The 21950-nt window shown below is 42.7% G+C and overlaps 1 protein-coding gene across 9 annotated transcripts in view; it reads left to right on the plus strand.

Moving 5' to 3' along the window:
• r3hdm1 (R3H domain containing 1) overlaps window positions 1–21950 on the plus strand; it is a 41815-nt gene that overhangs the window by 1586 nt on the left and 18279 nt on the right. Inside the window, exons 1-6 of one of the 9 annotated variants that reach the window (XR_004338200.1) lie at window positions 1570–2021; window positions 6328–6460; window positions 11795–11984; window positions 15977–15994; window positions 16403–16492; window positions 20153–20279. Coding sequence is in view for 8 of the 9 variants with exons in the window: in XM_032556032.1 (XP_032411923.1) it covers window positions 11835–11984; window positions 15977–15994; window positions 16403–16492; window positions 20153–20279 (385 nt within the window). In the remaining variant the exon portion in view is untranslated. Of the gene's footprint in view, window positions 1–1569; window positions 2022–6327; window positions 6465–11794; window positions 11985–15976; window positions 15995–16402; window positions 16493–20152; window positions 20280–21950 lie in introns of those variants that run through there. The other 8 variants (XM_032556038.1, XM_032556034.1, XM_032556033.1 and 5 more) reach the window with 8 other exon arrangements.

Genomic DNA, 21950 nt, shown 5'->3' on the forward strand with positions numbered 1-21950 from the left:
GGGGAAACCTTGCAACCACAGACCTATAGAAGCTTATTTGCTCACATTTAAATTTAGAAGTGAGCCAGAGTTTGTGGAGTTAGTCATATCACTAAGTCTTAAAAAAATAAAAGACACATTAGTACTTAGTATTACGGACTTCATCTTAATGTTGGCCGGTAAAAGGTGGCTTAAAGTGAATCTTTATCCTCCTCATGGGCCATAAATCAAAAATTCCATTACCCAAATTTATACTTGCTTAAAAAGGAAACTATAATTGCTATCAAGCAGATGCACCGACCCTGATAATTATTGCCTCATTGAGTTTGCAGAAATTGACAGAGACAGCTATAAGAGCTCAAGAGTTGCCACCAATGAGGCTAAGCGTCATGATGGGATCATTTTTATTGCACCACCAGCACTGTATATAACATTCACTGAAGATATTTTACCACAAGTGGCATCAATATAAGCAATTATTTCACCCATGTTGAGTGCACTATTAAAATGTGCTAATTCATAGCTCAAATGGCCTCCTGTGATTGTGTGCAATCTGTAGAACAGCCCCTGCTAAAGCTTGAAATAAATGCTAATAATTGCTTGCCCCAACAGTTTGCCCCGCGGCTGCCCGACCCGTTGCCGCGGCGGCTCGGTTGACCACTCATTCCGCAGGTTAGAGCGAATTTACCGCCGATGACATTATCACATATTGAGGTTGAGGTTGCCGTGTAATAGCTTTCACCAAAGAGGTGGCCCCTGATGACTAAATTATTCATCGCCTCCCTTGGAGGAAAGGGGGGGATATCTCCTGGCTCTAATATTTGGTTGTGTGAGGGGAGCTAGGCCCATTAAATAATTCATTCGCCTGTCCATAAATTGTTTGTCCAATTGCTGACCTTTTCACGGGATTAAGAAAGCCCAATAATAAATTCTTCCGAGACCTGGCATAACGAAAGGTACAATTACGAGGCAGGGTTGGATCGGATCGTTTGTCGCAGCCTGGATGTCGGTTGCTAAGTGACAGAAGGAACTTTTTCCGCCCACTGTGTTTCGCCGTTAAAGTCGGCGCGGCTGAAAGGGACGAAAACAATCACATCATGGCAGTCTAGACTTGGACCTGTTTGTGACTCGCCGCGTCTTTGACAGCTTGTCAGTAAGTCGCCGACGAGAGCGCTTTGGGAAGTGGAGCTGCTGCAGCGCATATTAGCTCTTTCCCACACAATAACCAATCAGCTTTCTTTTAATTCTGCTATATTTAAATGTAGATTTAGAGGAAATGCGGGGGCGTTGCATTTCAGGTGTTGGCTGTCTGAGTGTGGAAAAGCAGGGTGCCAGCTTTAATGGGAAGGTAGCCCATGGAACAGCTCGGCCGCGCAGCAGCCAACGCCTCCCCATCGACTCTCCACCTGGTCGTGGCGCACCTAGCTGGCTCTCTATTTCTCCTTGTCCTTTTTGCTTTCTCGTTGCCTCTTTTTCTCTGCCTGCCTCGCTCTCCTCCCACCCTGCCGGTTTCTCCCCTCTTCTTCCTCTCAGTCTCCTTCAATCCATCCCATGTCCCCGGCTGGCCTCTCCTCCACCTCCTTTCTCTACCTCCCACCCCCATCCTAAAGCAGAGTAGCTAATGAAGAGCCCCATTTAGCTAGCGACTTTGGTTCAGTCTTTGCTCCGTATCGCCGGCCGGCCCTCGGCTACAGCGACTGGCTGCTGGCGCTCTGACATCACACGGGCCAGCTGTTGATTTGGCTCTGTCTCCAAGGCTGGCTGGCTTGATGGGTTGTGGCAGGTAGACTTGTGCTCTTCCTTCCTCCCTCCTTCCTCCCTGCTCTCTCTCTTTGTGACACCCACTCCTCCCCTTGTCGTCTCCCACTACACTCTCCTCTCCTCCGTCTTCCGCTCGCACTCAGTCGAGCAGGAGTGCAGGAGGCAGCAGGCGGCTGGGAGGCAACTCCAGCCTCCTCTCCAGCAGATTGCGCCTCCCGTACGATGGAAACTAAACGGTTGCACGGCAGACGGGATGGAGGGCAGAGCTGCCGGGCACGCAGGTATGACCTGCCAGCCTCAGATATTGACCTTGCATGCTTTACTTGACGCAAACATTTCTGTTTCATCCTTCTTCTCGCCAACTTCCAAGTTTTTGCAGAAAATTGATTTCAATCGGCTGTATAAGTTGCTGGTTTGTGCAAAGAGTGAAGCGTTGGTGTTGTGGTGTTTTTGTTTTTTATTCTCTCTGGTGCATTGAAATCTCTTGGCTAGTTTGCAAGCGGGTGCATCTGCTTTCCATTAGCAGGATAATTAACCAAGATCAGCAAATAAGAGGCTTCGCTCTGCATTGTTCCGCAGCCAAGCTCATCCTCGTGTCTCTCCTGGTTTTCCCATGTTTGTTCTGCAGGTGTTGTCTGTAAATTGACTTTTAATGACTCTCTCTTCTCGTCTCCGAAGAGCTCTGTGGGGTTAAAAACTGCTAGACTTGCATGTCAGGTTTTTTTTTTTTTTTTTTCTGTTTATTGTCTCTGCTCTAATTGCCCAGATTGATATTCCCTGGAAGCTCTGTTATGGGATAGATAATGGATTACCTACATGCTCTGCTGTGGATTTAATTTATTAGGACTGCCTGCACCTCTGCTGCAAGATGCAACCTGAAGGCAGAGCGAGCAACACAATTAGGGGCTCATTTGTGCCCGTTTCCCCCCCCTCCTGTATTACGAGCAAGTTTCCCTTTGCCTGAGTCGCTCTGAAACTGAAGAGGGCAGAGTATGAAAGTGATATCATTTCCCCGGCACTACCTTAATCGTTTCTCCCCAGTTGGCGCTTTTCCTTTGCGCTGCAATTAGAAGAAATGGTCGGAAGATGGGAGATTAGTTACTCAGTTAGGCAAAATGCTGAAATCAATTTTATTGCAGCGCCATGTCTGCGAACCAGCATTAGGAAGCTAATTAACTGTTTAGTTGAGCCCTGATTATATTAGTCTTGGTCCGCGTCATGCAATCTGCAGAAGCAACGTTACTCCGTATTTTTTTTTTTCGTGGTTTTTGATATTCATCCGGTGAAGCGGTCAGAGATCAGAACTGGTCAGTTTTCACTTGAGCTGTTCTGATCGGTGAATATTTGGTTAAATGCATCAAAACGAAGAAAATCCGCCTTTTTTGTTTATGAATGATTCAGTAAACTTGTATTTTGAACTTTTTGAGTCAAATAGAAATCAGAAAACAGCTAGGGACTTAAATTAATTTAGTGTAGCTACTTCTTTTTTCTATTATTCAGAACTGCTGCCTTTATCAAAGGATATTATTTTATGCTTTAATACAAAAAAGTCCTGAGAATCAGCTGATCAAACCTCAAAGAAATCCTGAGATTGGTATCACCTAGAGGAACTCCTGTTTGGTGCATCTGTACTTGTAAAGGGGAAGTTCATGAAAAATTTAAGGTTTTTCTTTGTTGGATTTCTGGTGGTTGAATGTAAAGTTTGTTTAAAAAGTCGCTTGTTGTTTCTCATACCAATCTACTGAATCAATCTCCTCCTGTTGAGTTATTTTCCAGTGCTTCCCTCCCTTTTTTTCCCCTTGTCTTTATCACGCCCGCTGTTTTGCTCACAAAGGTTAAGGCTCACTCCTTTCTGCCCTCCTGTTCTTTCTTTTATCAACTCACCTTTTCGCTCTCCGCTGAGAATAGAACCAGGGCAGATAGAGGAAGGTTATCGAGGGTCCTCCAGCTCAAGCAGAGCTGGTTATCGCCTCCGATCCACGCATAGCTGAGCAGAAAAGAGCAGGAAGAAGCGGAGGTGTGGGAGGGAAAGGTCAGCTCTTAGAGGAGAGAGAGAGATGTGCAATGGGGAAGGAAAATAAGTAGTGGAGTGTGCAAGAGGCTCTTGAGCTCTTCAGAGTGATGGAGAAATTTCTCACTAGTTTGTTGTTGAACAGGAGAGCCCTGGTGTTTGATTAATTTAGCTTGGCTGATGGCTGCACTAACACCAATTTGCAAACCAAATTTGACCCTGACGCTGCGCGGCAGCCAGACCCACCGCTTCTTGGGCGTGATTTCTCTCCTTTCAGATCGCAATTAATCATTTCCAGATTGGCCCCATCGTGCATATTTGCATTTCAATGCGGTCACAAATGCGTGCCGCGTGTTTAACTGGATGGCAGAGTTTTTGACGCATCTCGGTGTGCGTGATGCTGCCGGCGTGACACCGAGCGGTGCCTCTTTAAGGGCGCTGCACTCTGCGGTGATTTTAATACCAATGAGCCACTCCCTGTCAGCCCCAGCACAATGCCAGACGGCGCTGTGGCAGGCAGTGCGCCTCCGCTACAAGTTCACCGCCGCGTGAGATTGTGAGGAGGCTTTTGCAGTGCGAGAGCTTGTTGGGAGCTGTTGATCTCCTGTCAAACGAGGGGAGATGCTTTCCTGCTTCCCTGCTTCCTTGTCTTGTGTGTCAAAACATTTTTTTTTAACAAGGGGATTGAGGTGCATTATTAACCACACACACACATGCACACCCCCACACACACCCACACAAAGAGGCTCAGTGTGAAGTCCTGCAGTCATCCGTCTAAGCCTAGGCTGCAATGTCTGCTCAGAAAACCTGGAGCGCCGGTGGTCAGACTTGACCGCGCCGCTGTCGGAAGGACTTTCACACTCTTGAGTGATGCAGGACGGCACAGTAACATAGGAAAAAAGGTTCAACATATTTCCATTTCAGACACAGCTGACATCACTTCACATTGCAACTCAAGAGTGCGTAGAGCTTCCCACTAGGTAGTTTTTAGGAAGTGCTAGGTGCTTTCCAATAACGGAGCACCTATAAAGGGGGTGGGACTCTTTATTCTGGAGTAGTTTTGGGAGGAGGGGGGTTTGCATAAAGATCAGGAACATGCAGAGATGGAGATCGGCCATGGAGACAGAGGCCAAGAAAGGAGAACATATGAGCTGGAGCAATTCATTCATTTATTTACGTTATTCAATAACGGCGTCACAGTTACTTTAAAGAGAAAAAAACCAATCAGGAAGCTTCTGGGGTTTATTAGACTACGATCTATTAAGATATATTGTAAATGCCGATAAAATAGATTTGATTGGTTTCAGCCTTAATCTGATGTTTGTGACAGATCCACCACTTTTAATCAGAAGTAAGTAAAACTGAGCTAATATTAATAATTTTTTAACATATAACTATCGGCCCTATAACCAATGTTTACTTCCATCTTGTTGCTGTTGGTGTTTTGGGCGGGAACGGGGTGGGTCACATGTTTAAGTCATGTGATGGCGATGCAGCGCAGGATTATGGGAGTGTTTAGTTACAGCAGAAAAGCAATGCAGGTGGTGTAATTTTCATATTGGTGCATTCCTATTAAATCGAATTATTCCCATTTAAATATTAAAGGACGTCCCTTAAGCTTGAATTTTTTTATTCATATTTTTTCAGTGTTCATGTTAGTTTGTGTTTGGGTTGTGAATGATGGTAGGTTATGTTTTTGATGCACTTAACCAATAGAAATAGAGAGGTGGAGAAGTGGGAGGGGTCACTGATCATGGCTGAGCAGATTCCGATCTCTTCTGATTGGTTGGTACCTTTCTAGTCATAACATCAAACTTTTGTAACGCAAATGTTGAGCAGTGTTAATAAATTACATATTTGACAATTGACTAAAGATGGAAACTGCACAAGTTTCCTGTTCATTAATTGCACCTAATTAAATTCTTGTGCCTATATTTTTTAATTTAATAATAAAAATCAAGTAAAGTTTAGAGATGTATTGGTGGTAATAATGTAGTAAACCCTCCGTTTTCTTTTTGAATCTTAATTTCCTTTCTATCACAGAACCTGAAGGATTGTTTTTCCTTTCGTGTTTTATTCCCTACAACAAATCCGTATCGTCCAGAAAAGCCTGATTGGTGCGTCTCCACTCATTCTGTTGGTCCCAGATGTCTGCCTCCCTCTGCCAGCGCATTGTTGGACGTAAAAAGGAAAAGATATTGTCTGCTAGACAAAATGAAATTTATGTGCCACCCACTGGCAGTAATGTTATCTTTACCCATTGCTTTCTGAATGTCTGCATGCTTGGTTTTTCCAAGGTTGGCAGGGGGTGCCTTCTCCTGTTGCCTCGGCAGCGCTCCCCAATCTCTGTGCTCATCCATTATTTATGGTGCGGCGGCACGCACAGGCCCAGAAATAAACACTCGCCACCACTTTTCCCTTTTCCTCCCGCCTCCGACACGCGAATCCTCCAGAGCTGCTGACACCCTGACCGCTGTCAGTCCGCCTGAACTCGGTGACAGCGCTGCGGCTGACCTCTGACTCCACCACCCCGACACTAACTCCTCCCTTCCCTCCCTCGTCGTTCTCGGTTGCAGGTCGGCAGGGGTCATGAGGGTGTCGGAGGCCCCGCTCGCTGTGCAGAGCAGCTGAAGCAGACATGGGCAAAGAAGTCTTGGAGGGCATCGGAAGGCTTGGCAACAGCTGCATCCACCACTGGCTACACAACAAGTAGGTGTGCTCCTTATTTGACTCTTACAAGACCAGTCAGTTAGTTAGGATGACCTCACTAAAAAGAAGAAAGCTCATCTTCATACCTAGACTCAAATGTCTTTAAAAGCTATTTTTGAGGGAAATGCTAACCCAAACCAACCTTTAAAAGTAAATACAGTAGCATTTTTGTTCAGTTTGATGAGGCACACCCACGGCTGATTCTGCCTCCCCCCTTAGAACCAATAAAGTCGCTTAAACAGAACCTGTGAGACAACACGAAGTAGGCTAAAAGATCTCAAAAAGCAACACAGACACTACCATATTCTCAAGAATTTTAGGAATAGTCCAAAACTGACATCTATGTCTGTAAAATGGTTGCAAAGACACTTTTAAGGATTATCCTCAATATATTACTAGAACATTCCCAGAAGTGACTGACCTAGCAAAATTACTCAAAGAAATCGCACAAAAGGCCACAAAAGACCTCTAATCAACATCTAAAACACTTCGGGCCTCGTTTGCTAGGCCCGAAGGCCAGTAATCAGGAATCACCAATAGGAAAGTGAGACTTACAGAAATGTCATTCATCAGATTTTGACCAAAATGAACACAGAAGTCCGTCTCTCGTTAGTTTAAAACATCTTATTGACCCACAAAACATTCAGGTCTTGCGTTTGTTTTGTTTTTTAAGAAAACACTGTGGCAGTAACGTGATAGTCCGGAGCTGCCATGCTGCTTCAGAACCTGAACAAATTCCTCCAATTTCCCTTAAACCACAAACAACGCCCATCAACCTGTTTGTGATCAGAGCGCTTGAGTTAAACCAGTGTTCTGAGATGAAATATGCATATTAGTGTCATCATCACAGCGTGAGTGACGGCATTTAATTATTGAGAAATTGTTCACATTAATAATAATAAAAAAAGGCCGCCTTCTCCTCTGCATCAGCAGTTTAGACCATTCATGTAAACTCCAGCAGCGCATCATTTTTACGTGATATGGCAGAAATGGAAGGCTGATGGGTTTCTGGCACGCTGCATTATGGGAAGTCACTCAAATCAGTAAAAGCACTTAATTTCATCACATGAATAACAGCCGACAACAAATTGAGAAAGTGCTGCTACTTTATTTTATGCACCTTGTCTCTGTTTAGTGTGACTAAAAGAATTACTAAATAGAAAAATGTGACTTTTGTCTAGGTATGGGAAACAAACAAGCAGCCTTCTTTTTTTTTTTAGCTGGCAGTGCTCCTTTGCCACCTTGTTATTGTCCTACTGCTATCTGCAGAAATTCACAGCTCTGTCAGAAACAACTGATCAGAGCCAGGAGGCGGGTCTTAACGCTGGCAATCGCACTCAGGCTAGTTAGCATGGCCACCAGTGATGATGGATAAATATTTTTCCTGTAGCAATAAGTTGTTTTTGAGGTTGATTGGCAGCACTAAGATCCTTCTCCTGTTTCTTATTGGTTGTTTTTTTTGTCACTGACAGGAAATTGTGATAGTTTGAGCAGATATCTAAAAAAATAAAAACACACGTTACGTACTGCAGCTTTGAATTGTGATCGGAAACCTTATGAAATTGTTCCAACCCACCACTGCTTGTCTGCACCCGGAGAAGTGGCTAAAAGATTTGTTTTAGGACAAACATTGCATCCAGAGGACGCAAAAACCCAAACCCAAAAACCTATTGCAAAGTAGAACAGACAGTTATGCAATTCTTGAGTGCACTCTCCGCTTTCTAAAGGACAAATAAAAAATGGTAGACGGTTGACTACATAAAGTGTTCTAAGGTAAGTATGACGAATCAAACTACTTCAGATCAAGCACATCATGTACTCTGACATACTCGATTGGCTCAAATCTAGGAATGATCCACACAGGCAGCGTGTTCATCATCCATAATGCATCATTACAGAGTTGCAGGAGCCAATAAATGTGTATACTTTCATGTTTAAAAGAAATCATGGCAAAGTCTCCTTTCAGGCTTCACTCATGAGAGATCAGCTCGCCACTCGCTAAATTCCTTAATGCAACGCCGCGGACCAGATAATGATCCGTATTACTTATGCAGTCAGAACATCAGGGATTCTAAACAGGCCCGCGCCGCAATTACCGCAGCCGGGAGAGACGAGACGGCGAAATGCGAATACATCAAAGACCTGAAGCCAAATTTAGTGTAATGCTCTTCTCCCTTGATAAAACGCGTTTGGAGGAATGAAGTATTCGGCGAGGGACAAAATGGCAATCCATCACGAACCCTGCTCTCGAAAATATCTGTCCAGTGTTGCAAATTTTCAACTCCAGAGACTTCACTCATCAAAGTGTCAACGGCGGACTCTAAATATTCAGTGACGCACGCCACACTGTAGAGTATTAAGCTGTTTTTTTTTTTTTCTGTTTCTTTCTTCAGAATGTAAAAATAATGTAAAGCAGCAAGCCGGCACTGCTTTTGTCAAAACCTCTGACAGGTCATTGAATTTCAACATCTGACTCCGGAGCGCCGCGGCAAATTTCAGCTAACCTCTTAGCCTCTGGTGGCGCCGGGTTAGCATTGCGTGCGCGTTGGCAGAGGAGCTCCAGAGAGCCCTCGGAAGAAGTCAATTACACTGACATAGAGGAATTGGATACCGCCTCTGTGAAGGCGGACAGTCCCACTCGCTAGCTCAGCTCTTTTGGGGGAGAAGAGATAAAACAATCAAGCCCTATCCAGCCGCTTTGCTGCTCAGCCATCAGATAGGGAAATGACTCTGATCAGTGACACCCAAATGGGTTAAGGGTCCTTCTGATTGGTTGAAGGCCGGATGATACACACACTCAGCAGGATCACGTACGCATCAAAGCGCAACGTAAGCGCTTTCATGTGTGAATTGGGTTCTAATGTGCAAAGTGACTCTGAAGAGCACCATTTCTAATTAACCTATTAATCATAGCTCTCATGTACCAGATGTCTACCCTCCCCTTTTGTGCATCTGTGTGTATGTTCTCCCCTGCATGGGGCTGACGCTAAAAGAGCAGATCAGCAGGATGAGCTCACACCAGGACTTCAACAAAAGGGAAGGTCGTGGCGTTGCACGGAGGCGTCGAATACGAGTCCTAGAATGGCACAAGGCGGATTCCGCTGGCTAATCGGCGGCCATGTTGTTCTTTTTGGAAATCCTGCTGAGTTTAAAGCTCGACGTTTAACTTCTATTGGCGAAACATCAGAGCAGCTGACTGTTTTTATAATCTGTCCTATTTGGATTGCAAAATGAGAATACAAGTTTGAAATTATTTAAGTAGTTCCTAATTTTTATGACCGATAATATTAGTAGTACATTTAGAATATATGATAAGCTAGAGGAAATGTTTACATAAAAGTAAAACAAAAATATGGAATTATAATTTTTCTTGTTGCTGTTGCTAGGGGTTGTGGCAGAAATGCTAGCTTTAATTTAATTTATCAATTTAATATTTTCCTTTTTGTTTTAATGCTAATGGCATTAGCAAGAACATTTATATTTATTTATATATATATATATTTACTCATTCTTTGCAGTAACAAGAAGATGAATGTTTTTTTTTGTTTTGTTTTTTTTGGTTTGGTATATTCAATGATGCAAAAATACAAAAACGTTTAAATGTAATTCCTGTTTAAGTGCATATTCCACAAAATGCTCTATATGTTTTAAAGCAATACTAGGCTAGTGTCCTGAAATATGTTGGTCTATATATTTATTCAACCAGGCTGCGGTCGGTTACCTTAAACCTGCTAGCTGTTGCTTTTGTACAGCGTTACCTTAATAAGACTGCTAGGTGGCGCTGCTTTAATTTTCCACAGAAAATTCCAATCACTTCGGTATATTTATTTTGTCTTATAAAGATTTTGGAAACTGTAACTACTTAGAGCCATTTTTGCTTTGTAAAACTCCAGTATACCTTCAAAAAAGAAACCTTTTCAAAAGAGCTGATTTCCAAATGCCTTGCTAACACACACCAGCATCCAAATCAATTTTCTCACACAGGGAAACTGTCCGCCTGCGGCGTGTCGTCCAGTCATGTCCATTGTCTGAAGCTGAACAGCTGCAAAGCTGTGAGCCTGTGAAGAATAAGTAGTGACTGATGACCACAGACTGTGTTGGTGACATCAGCGGCCTCCCTTTTCTTTGTTCTACCCTCTGCAGCAGCGACCTTGTTGTTAGAAACTTTCTTGCTTGTCAAAAGGAGGCGTCGCCAATTTAGTCCTGATTCCATTCAGGGAGAAAACCATTAATAACGCCAGTAACACTTTTGTTAATCCAGCAATGAAAACTCAAGCTGGAGGTCAAATCAAAAGCCTCTTGTGTGGCAGAGATGTGTTAAACAGAGTGATTACTCTGGCAGAACTGCAGCTCTGTTTTTTGTTAAGATGCTACTAGAACAGCAGAGTAAAAACCCATAAGTACATGGGAACAAACATGTGGACCGATGGAGAACAGATGTTTCCACTGTGGGGCTGGTTTCATATGAATAATTTAATTTATCACTTCATAGACTGCCGCTATGGCATCAAATTAATTGACACATTTTCTTTCTGCAGAGCCTAATGCTGAGGGGAAACTTGCACCGCTTTGGTTTTTACCAGATATACGGAAGTGTGAATTTCAGATTTTTCTTTTAATGAACTGTAACAAATTGACAATTTACAAAAAAAACTTTGGCTGCAGGTTCGTTGGCAAAAATAAAATTAATGGAATAACAAAATGATCCCTATTTATGCATCAGATGTTTCATACATTTATCTCGATTTCACTAAACTCGAAACAAAACATGTTAAAGTGTGATAAGTGGATAAAATGGGAGCAGGCAGTTTGGATACATTTCATAATAAAAGATTAAAAGTTTCATTTGTCAGTAGTTTCCATGTTGATGAACAAAAATAGTGGGGTTTTTTTTCATTATTTAAACAAGCACTTCGTATTTTCATGAGTTTTTTTGTAATTGAGATTGCTATAAGCAAAATTAATTATATTACTCACTGTAAAGAATAAAAGAAAAGTTGGTTCAGAAAAAGATGAGAACTGTACCTGTCAGGTGGCCAATATCAAAATATTTTCTATTTCAGCTCTGGCTGGTTAAGTTAAATATTAAAATAATTGGCTATTTTTCGAACCAGCAATCACTTATCTGTTGGATTTGTTGTTGCTTTTAATTGTAGATCAGTGCATCTCCGTTAGAGTTCACTGCATTTAAAAAAAATAAATAAATTTGTTCATCATATTGAAGGTTGGCAAACTCTAGCATATACTGTTCTGTGCTTACAACAATTAGCTTAAACGAATATTACTGGTTCAAGGGGAAACTACCTTTAACAGTGTCTTGTTCCCGTCTCTTAGGTTCCCAGTATTCACCAGCATCTCCCAGTAAGACTTTGCGATGAGAATGTCCGATATCGCGGATGCTGAAACAATGAAGGTTCCCGAGGACGCCGCGTCGCCCGCCAGAGACAACGCCGCCAAGCATGAGGTCCGCGACCAGAGCCATGGCAGCAAGGAAGAACATGGCAGCAACAATAAGGACATTCAGGTAATGAGCTACGCCGGAGCCGAGCGAGACGGCTGGAAAGCACCGGTGGCCGGCGCCTTCATACATGACATGATTGAGCACTAGTGTGAAAGCAGGTGTCACTTTGAGAAAGTCTCCCAGCAGCCGGGGACACATGTCAGCCTCGGCAAACATTTTGACTCCTTCTCTGCGCTCATTTCCATGAAAACTCAGGAGCTGTCAACGTCAAAACCCTCCACATCCCCCCTCACTGCCCGGGGGGAACTCCTGTCACCTGCGGCATTCAAGCTTTTCCCCGGCGAAGGGAGAGGGGGAAAAAAAATAATAATTTCAGAAAATTGTAATATTTGACAATCTGAGATAATAACGAGGGCCTCGACTCTCCCTTTCTTAACTGCTAAGGTCAGTCTGTGACATTCAATGACGTACGCCTGCTGCGAATCAATTGTGAAAGATCAGGACACTAAAGGAATGATCTATTGGGGATTCAGGACAGCTGAGATCACTTTCAGTAAAACTGCTAATTAATTAGGTGTATGTCACTGGAACACTGTGCACTGGGACTTCATGAAATTTGTACTTGTTAATTTGATTTCCCAAATTAAAACCGGAGCCAACTGAATTAGACAACTAAATCCCCTCCCTGACACAAAAAAACCCTGTAAAACAATGTGAAATCCCTCTTAAGTGTTTTCAAAGAGCCAAAATCCACTAAAGGCAAAAACAATCGTCTCTCTCTGGCTACACCCTAAAAATAGGATTCAGGCCAATCTGGCCTTGTGGTTGGAGACGGCGGGGAGAGCGAGAGAGAGTCAGGCAGGCAGATAATCTGGAGCTCAAATCCTGGCTTATCTACCAACTTCCTGCTTCTTTGTAACCCTGAGGAACAGAATGACACCAGCATGTGGGGGAGCAGCAGGAGAGAGCGGAGGGGAAGGCAGATGGGCGGCGAGGTTGTGAGGAGGGGAGGGGGATTACAGGAGGAAGGTGAAAAGGCGTCAGTAGTGTTATGGCAAAACAAAGCTATGATGTTAAAGTGGGGGAAATTGTTCATTTTCCAGTTAATATGATTAAGTGCAGGGAAATGTCGCAGAGGTGGCAGGATTTACTGGTCACTTTCTAGCAAGAGGTCCAAACATTCACATTTTGTAGCATTAAAACCACAAACTTTGATGTATTTTTTGGCTGTTTTTATGTGATAAACTAATTCAAATAAGTGAATATTAATAATAATAATAATAATAATAATATAGCACACTCTGACCAGGTCATCCTTTTTGGGCTACCACACTAATGGAGTGGTTTGGATCAACCATATTTATGTGTTGGAATTGTCCAGCAAATCAACTTATTTCCAAGTAAGTTGATTTGGAAATATTTGGGAAGAAGTGAAAAAATTAACCAAAAAGATGTGAATATACAATACACCTCTCAGATGTGTCTTTTTTTTAACCATATATTATAACAGCTGTACAGATTTCTGATTATAATAATATAAATTAGGGATGCAAAATATTCTTGCACCGACATCCGTAACATATTGGTATCGCTCTGATAAACAAACTGGGCCTGTTTGAACAACCCATATTAACTTTTTTCTTGTTGCAGTCAGTTTATTTTTTCCCCCAAAGTGTCAAAATAGTACTGAAATATATACAATACATATCAGACATCACAATATAAAATTTATATATGGGTGTAGCCGTAATATTTATGTGTTGTAATTGTCCAATTGACAATATTTTGGTAAAAATATTGGAAATATCCAGCACACCATTATTCATCTTTTGTTTTTTAACCACATATTATTTTCCTTCCACTTTACAACTATGCTGGTTTGTGGATGTAACTTGACAGAAAATGTAAGAAGCTCCAGCGGTCTGCTCGTGTCCGACCTCTCCAGCAGCTCATGAACCAGTTCCCGTTTCTTTGCACAGCTGCATCGGTTTAACCGCCTCAGGCTTTCACAGTGGGAGAAATATAGGAGCAATTCAAACAAGGAGACGGTTGTAGGAAAGTAGCACTGGAGGTACGTCGGAATGACTTTGTCGCCATCTGCCCCGAGCTCTCCTGCTCCGTCCTTCGCGGCGGGGTAGGTGGCCGGGCGCGCGCCCCACTTTTGCTGACTTCAGCCCTTTCCCTCTTTTCCCTCCCCATTCCTTTATCTCCTGCCGGCATTGTTCATTCCCCTCCGGCCCCATGCCGCTCAATTAGCCGGTGTAGCGGTGCGCTCACAGTCCCAGCCCACTCCCTCGCCCTCCCCTGCATCCGTATCACCTGATATAGAGCGGGGCGCGGCAGGTCACAGGCGAACAGCAGCCCATTTCAATTTTTTATAGGTGTTATTTGCCCCTCGAGCTTGCCGATGGAGAGGAGGAGGGGTTGTCCTTTTGATTTTTTTTTTTTTTTTAGAGGACAAGTGGGAGGACAGAGGAGTGTGTGTGTAAGGATCCATGTTGGGATTAGGAAGCAGAGGCCCTCTCTCTGCCTTCCACTCTCCTGCGTGCCGCTGAGTCGCCTTCTGTTTTCTCAGAAACGCACACAGAGAGGCAGCAGCGCATAAAGCTGTCTCGCACGCCGATGGGTGGCCTGTGTCGCATCTCATCCCGAACAGGAGCGCTCGCTTCGCATGGCGGCTACTCGCAAACACTGATCCAAATGTCTCACAGCCAAACACCTGAAGGGAGTGTAGTGTCTTCAAACATTACCTCACCCGCCAAAGAAAGAGGAAATGTGCATTACGGGTCTGACTATTATTTTAGTTATCAATTATTCTGACTAATCAAATAATAAAAAATAAAAAGAAACACTGGCACATAATGCAAATTTTTCACTTAACCACTTAAGCGTTTATGATACAATATTAGAAATTCATTTATGGATGCAAATAAACTCACTTTCTATTGTCTAAAAAGCAATAATGGCATTTCTTAAATGAACGCCTGATTATTTTTATCAATACTTCTAACATCAGCATGTGAAAAGCTCAGCCTTTTCTGCTTAACATTAGTACAGTGTAGGGCTGATATGTTGATTATTTTTGGATTATCTAGTTAATTGGAAGTGGAAAAGGTGCTTAAGAGATTTTTCACAGAATTTGCACCAGATGAAGTTTGTTTTATCTTAAATGCAGAAATGTACATTAATCTTGTAGTTTTTGCGTAATTACAGCTGCATGCGAGTTACTTTGGCAAATGGCCAAGTGTTTGGGCACTAGGGCGGTCATCCATCCAGCGGCCCGTCATGTTTTTGAGTTAAAAAATGTTTTAAGTTGACAGGAAAATTGAAAATGTCACTTGATAATTATGTGTTATTGGAAGATTAATACCTGAACACTAACTAAGAAAGTCTTAAAAAATGCAAGCATTTTAAAAAGACTTTAAAAAAAAAGAAGCAATGCTAAGCCTGGTGGGACACAAGTAAAGCCTGGTGACCCGCCAGGCTTATAATACACTGGGGGAAACCTTGGGCCTTTATTCTCCAGTTAAAGGCCCAGCAAAGGAGTTGATGGTAATTTCAATGATTGATTTCTCAGTCCTAATGTGCATTTCTTTTCTTTCTTTTATAAAACTAACAAGTAACAGCACGTCACCATCTACGCCATCTCCATTATGAAACATGGTGGTGGCAGCATCATGCAGTACGGACACAGAATCTGGTCGCCTTAAAATGTTGGGGCAGATTTTCTTTTGCACTTAGAGATGTAATATTTCAAAGAGAATTTAAATTTTAATTTCACAGATAAGTGTCACTTAATTTTGTTTTTTTGCCCTCTTAATGTCTTTGTTCTTGACAGACGCATGAAAAAAGCATTACATCCTTTCTTTTTTGCCTGTCTAAACTGTTTAAGTCACTCGAAGCCTTTTTGTGGAAATCTAGGGCATTCATGTATAATTCAGAAATCCTTCACTTCACTAGCAGCCCCTCTATTCGCCTTCAAACTTTGTGTGGTTTGTGTTTTATTGTGTGTTTTTTGTACACTTGTTTCCCCCCCATCTCTCACCTCTGGACAGCCTGTGAAGTACTCCAAGGTATGACTCGCTTGAACCCTGCATGTTGTAGGATGCTTCATCCTGTCTCATGTGCATTTGGATGGCGTTCATTTTCTCCACGTTTGAAGCCGTACACCTGTTTCCTGTCAAGACGTCTGTGTGTGCTGCCGCAGACGTCTGGAGATCCTTTGCACAGCTATAAGTTGAGATGCACAGGGAGACTAGCTTGGACACTTCTTTGAGTTCGCCACTTCGATTTCTCCCTTGAAATTCAATTTTCTTTTTCATTTTTGGCAGTTCATAGATCAGTCAAAACATTCGCTCGCTGAAAAGTGCGTTTTGCTTGCAGTTGTGGACCATCGTTCGTCATCGATGCGTAATATTGATGCATTTGTGTGTGCATGGTTTCTAACTGTGCCCACCTACCTGCATCCTTCCCCCCATTAGTCCAGTACCAGGCTAAAGCTGGTGCGGAGCCTGGCAGTGTGCGAAGAATCTTTTCCTCTCCCTATTCCTGAACCTTCTGCTGCACCTCAGGTAAAAATTTCCCTGAATAACTCCAGTCTATATATGTTATAGATGTTGTTCTGAGTATTTGTTTGGGAGGGTTTTTATTTTACCTGTTGTAAAGTATCTCTGGTACTCATCACTACTCATCTTTTTTTTTTCCACCAATCTCAAACCCAATATGTGGCATGGCTACACCTAGCTAATTTGAATCATATCCACTGATGTTTGAATTCCAGCTTGGAAAGTCCGTCAAGGATTCTCATTTCATCCATAAAGCTTTTGAAAAATCTGTCTCCAGATATTACTTAGCTCAGCTTGGACACGTCATCTGATGGATTAAGGTTATGGTCAGGTTCCTTACCTTCCCCACGTCTCTGAGCTCTGAACATCTTGTACTTCTAGATACTCCAGGTAGGTTGTATATCTGGAATATGACGGAACTGGAAGATAATGGCTTCCTGGTTGCTTCATGCTTGATTCTCCACAACTTCTTGATTTCTTGTTCCTCAACACGATTCTTGCGACCCTGTTGACTATTTTCAACCAAACCTTTTGATGGTTCTATGATTATGCACAGATATCTTAGCAATTTCAGAAGTTATGAGACTTTTGGTCATTTTTGACTTTTCATAATTTCGACTAAAAGAAAAGAACCTCCACACCTTGATTCAGAGTGTTGACTTCCTTAACACTTGGCCTGAATTTAGAAAATATGCCTAATTTGATTTTGAATACCCAAAGCGTTTTAAAAAGCTGATTGTCTTTGCTGTAATATGTTGTGGTTGCTAGGCTCCTGATTAGTTAAGCTCTGTTTTATTTTGCAAAATTACGGTCAAAATGATCAAACGGTAGCCACAGAGATGACTCTAGACCAGCGATGGCGCTGAATTGTGCTGCTGCTTGTCAGATCTTCACATTAACAAATTAATATTGTGTAGAAAATGAATACCCTGGGGAGGTAATTGGATTCAAATAAAGACCTAAGAAGTAAACTCTGGTCTGCATACAAACCCCGGTCTCGGGTTGCTGAATTCTGGCGCGGCTCGAATGCATAAGTAACTGCAAGTAGTCTGGAGATCGTTCCAAAAGCAGGAAGTGGACAGTAGCACAGGGCATTTTGGTAAATACAACCAAAACAAACACAAACTACCGCTAGCGAGAAAAATATCTTATGGTCTTTTACCAAAGACAAAAGAAAAACCTACAACTGCAGAAATCTGAAACCAGTCCATTTTTGTTTGTTTTTTGTGAAGAAAGAAGTTGCACTCATTTGATCTTCTGATGTTTTGGTGTAGTTTCCTTCAGTAGTTCTCAATGCAGCGCCACCACAGGCAAGGAGGGGAACTGATTTTTCAATTAGTTTGGATTCTTTGACATAGCGTAGTGCAAAAGAGAACCGCATCAGCTGAAAGTGTGACAAATGTTGCAGTTTTGATCACTAATCAAACCAAACACCCAAAATGCTGAAATCAAATCAAAAGGTGCTAAAATAAATTGAGTTTTAAAGGTGTCCACACTTCAGTCAGATCATTGGAAGTTCTTACACCTTGCAGATGTTTTCTTATAAACCCCAGCCTAAGTCAAAAGTGCTGACCTTGGATCATGAATTTATTTCGGCTCATTAAAACCGGCCAGATAGACCGCTGACGCTTGATTAGCAGCCTTTGTCTGACAGCTATGATTAAATACCCGTCTGCGGCCGCTTTATGAAACCATAGCATCATCAAAACAAAAGAGCGTCGGGCTCCAGCGGCTCGCCTCGCCGGCCGTTACCCCGCCAAATCGATGCTACATTTACGCCGTTTCTCCAGGCAAAGTTCCCCCCACCTCACCACCGATCAAACTTCTCCCATTACACGGCGCTCTGCACAACTCCCCGCACACACATTTCCACACAGGTGAGTCCCGTCCCGTGGCGTCTCAAAGCAAGTCAGCAGCGCGCCCTGTGACCGGAGGGCACGGCGGTATTCCCGCTACAGTCTCACGTCGTCTGCACTCACACGACGTCCTGTATTACCCCCATCAATCATGTCGGGGAAATTACAATTTCCGCACGTCAGCTGCAGAGAGCTGTGGAGCGCTTTAATTGAATACTCCTTATATTCCCCCCCACTCTTCACCCCCTCCTCCACCCGTTTCTGTTATTGGTCGAAACTCCTTCTGCGACAAACTAACCTAGAGGGCTGAGGTAACGCAATAAAGGAGGAGAGAAAAAAACATTAGTGGAGTACAAATCCAGCTCTGTGAGCGCTGATTCTCTATCAATCTTCTATGATCTTCACATCTGAAGGTTTTCCATTGTTCACCACTTCACATTACTGTCTCCTCCGTCAAGTAGGAGCTAACAAAGGGCTTACAGGCTGTCCGAGTCCTGAGAAACCTGGCTGTCAGCTCCGATCCCTGAACCGTAGTCGGGTGTGGGGGAACAGAGGGGCTTCTGAATGCTTGCCATACCTTTTTTGTTTCAGACTTGACAGCATGCTCATTACACACTCGCAGGACCATCATTTTCCCGCTGTTTTTTCCTTTATCTCGAGGTAAAATGGATGTCAGGAAACAAATGAGGCAGCTCGCAACAGCTGCACATCAGCCCGACGGTTTCCACGCCGATGTGGAGGGTGGCATTAAGTAGCAAACATCAGCGCTTCTCGCATGGAGCGAGAGAAAGAGGAAGGGAAGGGGAGAAAAAATCCTTTGCTTTGACGAGCGCGCACAAACTTGCTGTCACTTCCAAAGCTCTCCAAGTCTCACACAGGCAATTAGTCAGTCACATCTCTCATTTGCATATTACATTTTCATATACATTCTGCAGCATCTCATTATCTTGCTGCGCAGCTGTTACAGGGATCAAACTCCTGACCTTTTTTTTTCTTTTCTGTTATGATCTGCTCTCCCACCACTAAATTCATTCACTTTTTTTTTTTTTTTCCTTTACGCCACACACGCAGCCTCCCAGAGACTCTCTGATGTTAACTTCCCAGACTTGTGCTTAATCCACTTACAGTGCAGCGGGAACCTCTCAGCTTTTTCCCTTTCAGCTTTTGTCGAAGTGCCTGAAAAGCAAATCAGATACAGCTCTGAGTCGAAAAGCGAGCGCGCGGCAAAGTGGAGCCCATCTCGAGTCAAACTGAGGCCATCTTTTACAGAAAAAGATTTTCTTCCCGATTCTTTGGATTTTTCGCAGGATTACTGCTAACCCCCCTTCGTTCTGTCGGATTTTCTGGACCGAAATCTGCAGCGTTGTTTAATTTTAGGCTCCAGATTCATGTATTATTCAGGTGGTTTTAATAAAAACAAGCTAATCTGAAGATTAATTGCCATAGCAATTTGGAATGCGAGGACGCAGGCGCATTATCGCTTGTTTTAGTGATAAACCAGGAGTTTAAGTGTCTCGCCAAGGCTTCTGTAGCACATGCCGTCGTCTAATTAACCCAGAACCGGAGGCAAGAGCACGCTCTTATTGAATGCCTCCTTTTCAAATTAAGGCCTTGTCTGTCATACACAGAAGACCTTGGGGGTCACGTTTTGCGTTTGACGCTCTTGAAAAACGTTGACACCGCTGCACTTTCAGTTAGGAGGTATTTTTAGTGTATCCGAGTGTTTAAATCAAACCCATGCTTTCACACAAAGAGCTGACCTTGTAAAACAGATGTCGACGGGAATGTAATTTCTTTCTTCCCCAAGCAGGATGGATTCCTCCCCCCTCCGGCCTTCGAAAACGAGGAGCGCGGCGCGAAGGATCAAGCCGAGAAAGAAGGTGGCTGCGACAAGGTGGACAAACCGGAGAAGGCGCCGAGAAAAATGCTCTCAAGAGGTAAAGAAAGAAAAGAAACCAGAAGTTAAACGTCTTTCTTTGGAAGATTATGTATTCCTTTCACATCAATCTGAAGTCTTAGCGTTTAAGGGCAAAAATAAGTCAAATGAAATTGAGAAACTGGCCCACAGCATTACACCTCCTCCACCATACGTAGCTCTGGGGGTTATGTGCTTTTCCACGTAAATACCCACAGATGAACAAGGTTCACTGAAAACTCATTATTTTATTTTAATTTCTTACTTTAAACTGATTTTTTGGAAAGTGTATTGCCTTTCTTAAAATTATTGCTTTGAAATGAACAAAGACTAATTACACATTTATTAACGAAGCTATGTTTGAGAAGTGACATAATTCAACTTGTGACAGAAGCACACTTTATCGTGCTGCAGTTATTTATACCAAAACTGCTTTATTAATGAGAAATAGTTAATAAACTTGTAATTTTCCTCCTGGTTTCAATTTACATAAAATAGAAAGATAAAGATTTAAAATAACACATTCCATTTTCATCACTTTTGAAGAAAGTCTTTAGTTTAAAATATGTAAATATTCTAGATTTTTTATACATGATAAAAATTTAAACCTTGATTTAAAATTATGTCTACTTTGTTTAATGTACTATGCACATAAAACACACATGTACAGTAACATTTCTACATTCATAAATGCACAAACACACACAACCTTCTCTTAAAAGAAATTATTTGTATATTATATTTTCAGTATTTTAATGTTTTGTGGTAGTGAGTTCCATTCATGCTTTGCATTAAACATCACTGTTCATTGGCTTCAACTAGTTTTGCTTACAAGAAATGTTTTTCTAGTAACTTTTAAATCTGTTGATACTTGTATCACTCAACTTGTCAGAATTGTGCAGAATTTGCACATCTGTAGAGATGCAGATAGAAACTGGTGCACATCTGGTTTTACATTCCCAGTTCACTGATGAAGACGCGCCACGACTGAAGTCAGGAAAACAGTTTCCATTAACGCCTTTGATTTCCTTACATCGCCACCACCTGAGACCTCATTTATAAACATTGCTCACTTGGAAAAAAGAGCCAAAAATAATCCATGCGCTTTACTTCCTGTCCAGAATTGGATGCCATACGTAGATATAAGTTGTTTTTTATTGCTATTGATAAGATTCAGCGGCATTGAGATGAAGCCGAGAGCCTTAATGATACTAATCACATAATCTGTGTCACTCCGGCAAATTACAGCCTTCTAATAATTATATCCTTTTGCCTCGTCACTGGGGCAACACACCAGTCCTAAACATTTCTTTTTAGCTCTCCGTCCCTCCAGTTTGTCCAAAAGCTCGTCTCCTCTCTTTCTTTCTTTTTTTTAAGCGATATCTCATTATGGGCTGATAATTGGCGCGATTCAGTTAATTGCCAAAAAGCTCAAGGTGCGAAGCAATTATATGGATTCCCACAGGCGCGGAAAGGTGTCTGCTTCCCTCTGTGGAGCAACACCGCTGATGAGGCGGCCTCCAATTATAGAAAGCAGACACCCACAGACGGGAACGAGCTGTGGCGTCCCTTAACTCCCTCCGATGGGTCCCGCCGAGGCATGTTCCTTCACTGGGAACGTCGCTTTCTTAAACGGCTGCTCTGACAGCGTTCAACTCCAAGAAGCAGCCTCCTTTTTTCGTTTTTTTCCCCC

The sequence above is a fragment of the Xiphophorus hellerii genome, chromosome 24, assembly GCF_003331165.1.
Source record: "Xiphophorus hellerii strain 12219 chromosome 24, Xiphophorus_hellerii-4.1, whole genome shotgun sequence".
NCBI classification, from domain to species: domain Eukaryota; kingdom Metazoa; phylum Chordata; class Actinopteri; order Cyprinodontiformes; family Poeciliidae; genus Xiphophorus; species Xiphophorus hellerii.